The sequence below is a fragment of the Anolis sagrei genome, chromosome 4, assembly GCF_037176765.1.
Source record: "Anolis sagrei isolate rAnoSag1 chromosome 4, rAnoSag1.mat, whole genome shotgun sequence".
Taxonomy (NCBI): Eukaryota; Metazoa; Chordata; class Lepidosauria; order Squamata; family Dactyloidae; genus Anolis; species Anolis sagrei.
The window spans coordinates 102,711,732-102,715,354 of record NC_090024.1 but is presented as its reverse complement, the minus strand read 5'-3'; the positions used below and the strand labels follow the sequence as shown (position 1 = coordinate 102,715,354).

Sequence of the window (3,623 nt, the reverse complement as noted above, 5' to 3'; positions counted from 1 at the left end):
GGTCTTTTCTACAACTGAGAGGTAGCATACTTGTTCTGTAGGCAAAAGAGGGTGGGGCGCATGGTGTCTCTTTCAGCTCTTTGATTCTATGATTCTAAGGCGCCACATGAGACATAGGCATGGGAAGCTGGCGCCTGGGGTTTCTTCCAACTCTTTGATTCTATGGCTCTAGGGAGCCATAAGCAGAAGAGGGGGAACGACGCATGTCTTTTCCAACTCTTTGATTCTATGGTTATGTGGTGCCGTATACAATAGGGCGCCATAAGTGGGATATGTGGGAAGGCACATGGCGTTTCTTCCAACTCTTTGATTCTATGATTAGGTGGGGCTATAAGCACTCTATTATCGCCGTGTTGGCAGGTGGGGGAGGCGGCTACGGGGACACACGTGTCGGGTGGGTGTGTCGGTGCTCATCGGTATCTTCTACTCCCCTTTGTTCTTTAGGATGCCTTCGAAGAAAAACAAGGGGGGCCCTAAGGGAAAGGGTCCCGCGGAGAAGACGGGTCACAAGCGCCCTTTACGTCAGGACGGGTCATCGTCGGATGAAGACAGCGTATCTATGGAAGATTTAGAGGCTCTTCTTCAGCATGTTACTCAAGTTGAAAAGAACAGGGGGGTTGATTTGGGTGGGGCTGGTTCAGGCCCCACTCGCCGGGCAAGCAAGAAGCAATTGTTTAAATCTTTGTTGTCCCGGGTTTCTATTTTAGAGTCGGCCTCAACCGTGACGGCTGAAAGGGCGGTCCGGCTTCCTGACCAACCGGCGGCTTCGGGGGCTGCGGAGGGCTCTTCTATGGTGTCTTCGGTTGTGCAGACCATCACTAGCCCAGAAGCACATCCATCTGTGCAGGCTTCGTCCGGGTCCTTGGCGGCTGCTGTGACCGGACCCAGTCAGCCCGCGGCATTGGCTTCCACGTCCAGTGCTGTGGCCGGGTCCACTCAGTCGGTGGGGTTGACTGCTGCTTCCACTGATGTAGCGGGGTGCGAGCAGTTGGTGACGGCTGTCCCAGCAGGTACTTCCACCACACTCACATCATTGGGTACTTCCATCTCACTCACATGGCCCTGGGACCAGGGACGGGCTCAACCGGTGGTGGGGGTTCAGTCACATGCTGCAGTTGGGATCCAGTCTGCGGGTGGGTTGGAACCCAGTATAGGGGGTAATCGGGATGTTTCCACTACTCAATTGGTTAAACCGGCTACTGTCACCTTGGAATCGGCCCGAACTGGGGAAGCCAACAAATTTTGGGGCACTGCAAAATGGCCACCGCAGGCGACTCCTACTGTCAGTCTTTCAGGTTTAGGTTCCCATTTGGCAGCCAAAACAATGGAGAAGATATTGAGAAATGAGTATATCGATATCTTTTCTTTATACTTTCGGGTTCTGAATAAGAAGGAGAAGGATGAGTTAGATAAGGACAGTAAGGAGAAAATTAAGAAACGCAAGGTTGAGCAGAATTGGGAGAACTGGCTCCCTTGTTTCACGATGTACGCAAATCTGCTTTCTGATGCTGCCCCAGAAAGGGCTACAGCTTTGTGGCAGTATCAGAATATTATTAACAAGGCTTATGTTAGCGGCCCTCCTAACGCTTGGCTAGAGTATGATAGGCGTTTTAGAACTGAAGCGGCTTGCCACCCAGACAAACGTTGGGACTTGATCGATGATCAAATTTGGATTGAAGTGATGAATCCATCTAGGGCTTCCTCTGCCTTGAAGGCGGAAAGTGGGCACACTATTCAGAACACAGGGGGCTCCCCAGCTGCAGTCCCAGCGCCAAAAGCCTTTATGCTGGGAATTTGTGGCTCAGGGAGCCTGTTCACGGAAGGACTGTCGATACTCGCACTCGTGCTCTATTTGTTATGGGTCCCATCCAATTGCCCCAAGGGGAGGGCCGCGAGAGGTAATAATAGGGACACCCAATTCGTTAAGAAACCTTCAGGACAGGCCGCAGTTTCACAAGGGCCCCAGCCCAATTAAGTTAAATCAGTTGAAGGTTTGGCTGGATCAGTACCCAGATAGGGGGGCAGTTAAGTACCTATGGGAAGGTTTTTTCAGAGGGTTTTTATATTCATGTGTTGGGTCCCCAGTTTCCCACATTATCCTCTAATTGGAGATCCATGTAATCTGATGTGATCCCCTGCGCGTGCTGGCTGCATTAGCTAGATACAGGGACCCCGAGCTAGGGTTGAGTCGAGGGGATATTTGTTTTGCCTTTGGGATTCCACCCCCTCGCAAAATATCAGTTTGGGCCATCGCAGATAGGGCGCCGAAGATGCTGGGGTTAGGGTGCCCATAAATTTGGCACTCATTCTTTTTGTATAGGGGCGGCATCTTTGGCAGCTCACTTGGGTTATAATGACGTGGCCATTAAACCAATGGGCAGGGGGGAAATAGGACGCTTACAGGCGATAGGTTCGCTCGGCGCTTGTTTGTTTGTTGTTTATTTTGCAGGGACTGCCAGGCTGGTGCATAGAGGGAGAATCCTTGTTGTGGGCATAATTATGTCCACTGGGCGGAGAGATACGCCGGGACCTCATCCTTTGGCCAGCATCTGGGTTGCGCTTCCACTGCATTGGTCGAGTGGAAGGGTGTTCGGGGCTTTCTTTGGGCCGGTGCTCCATATCGGAGGTAACGATCTGGGCCTGCTTAGCGGCAGGGCCCTGTATCTTCAAGCCCGTGCTGACATTTTTAGGATCTGGCAGGCATGGCCCCGGGTTCACATCGCTTGGTCGGCCATCATTCCACGCCTTCGGTGGCCAGGAGGCGGTGACGTCAGGAAGCTCGAGAAGGCCAGATGGCATGTGAACCGGGCCATGCGCACGGCTTTGGCACGGGGCAGGGGATTTTTACATACACCATGGAGACATTATACAGGACAAAACACAGTTTTACAGTTATGATGGTGTACACCTCACAGATTTGGGTAACGCACAATTTTTGGCTGATTTGCAGTTAGGCATTCAGGAAGTTTTGAGGGGCTTGGTGGGGGATGGGGGCGAAATAGACATTTGCCCCCAATCCGTGGCATAAATAGATCAGGAAAACACAGACATGGAGGTATACGCAAGGCACCCCTTAAGGGTGGGGGGCAGTGTACAACAATCACTCACCTAGAAGTCACAAAATGGGTGAGGGGACATCACTTGGCACAGAAATTGGAGAAGCCGATTACAATAATATGAGACAGGCTTCTCCAGACTTTTACCTTCAGGTTGCCTGGTTGGGGATCCAGGGCACACAGATATTACACACTAAATAGCCGAGGATGCTGCCTCGGCTAGCCACCAAGTTCCTAGACACATAGTTTAGTTCAGTTGAACTTAAATAGGTAACATTCAATAAAAGTTGCCCAATTTGAATCCATATCATTGTTGTCTGTCTCGTTATTTCTGGGGTTGAGGGGCAAATGGCTGTACAGCCCAGAAACCACACAACACCCCAGTGAAAACCTTTCACAATACATCAAAATGAATAGACATTTCCACACCAGGTTCAAATGAGCTTGAAGTGTACTGTAATTACATATTTTCAGTGAAATAATTACAAAGTATTTTATGTTCAAATGCTCAAAATATCAATCTCAGCAAAAATAAAAGTGCAGCGAATAATGAGGCATGATATACCA

At 50.3% G+C, this 3,623-nt stretch overlaps 1 protein-coding gene across 1 annotated transcript; it reads left to right on the top strand.

The window, feature by feature from the left end:
• The first annotated feature begins 422 nt into the window (after positions 1–422).
• Positions 423–3,254, top strand: LOC137096815 (uncharacterized). Its single transcript, XM_067467045.1, has 2 exons — positions 423–1,010; positions 2,450–3,254. The coding sequence occupies exons 1-2, from the start codon at positions 446–448 to the stop codon at positions 2,896–2,898; spliced, it is 1,014 nt and encodes a 337-aa protein (XP_067323146.1). The 5' UTR covers positions 423–445; the 3' UTR covers positions 2,899–3,254.
• Positions 3,255–3,623: the final 369 nt, after the last annotated feature.

Bases quoted from the DNA above. Each gene is read 5' to 3' on its own strand.
- LOC137096815 (XM_067467045.1), top strand. From the start codon at position 446: ATGCCTTCGAAGAAAAACAAGGGGGGCCCTAAGGGAAAGGGTCCCGCG. The intron at 1,011-2,449 runs GTACTTCCACCA...TTTATTTTGCAG, and splicing joins GGTGACGGCTGTCCCAGCAG to GGACTGCCAGGCTGGTGCAT.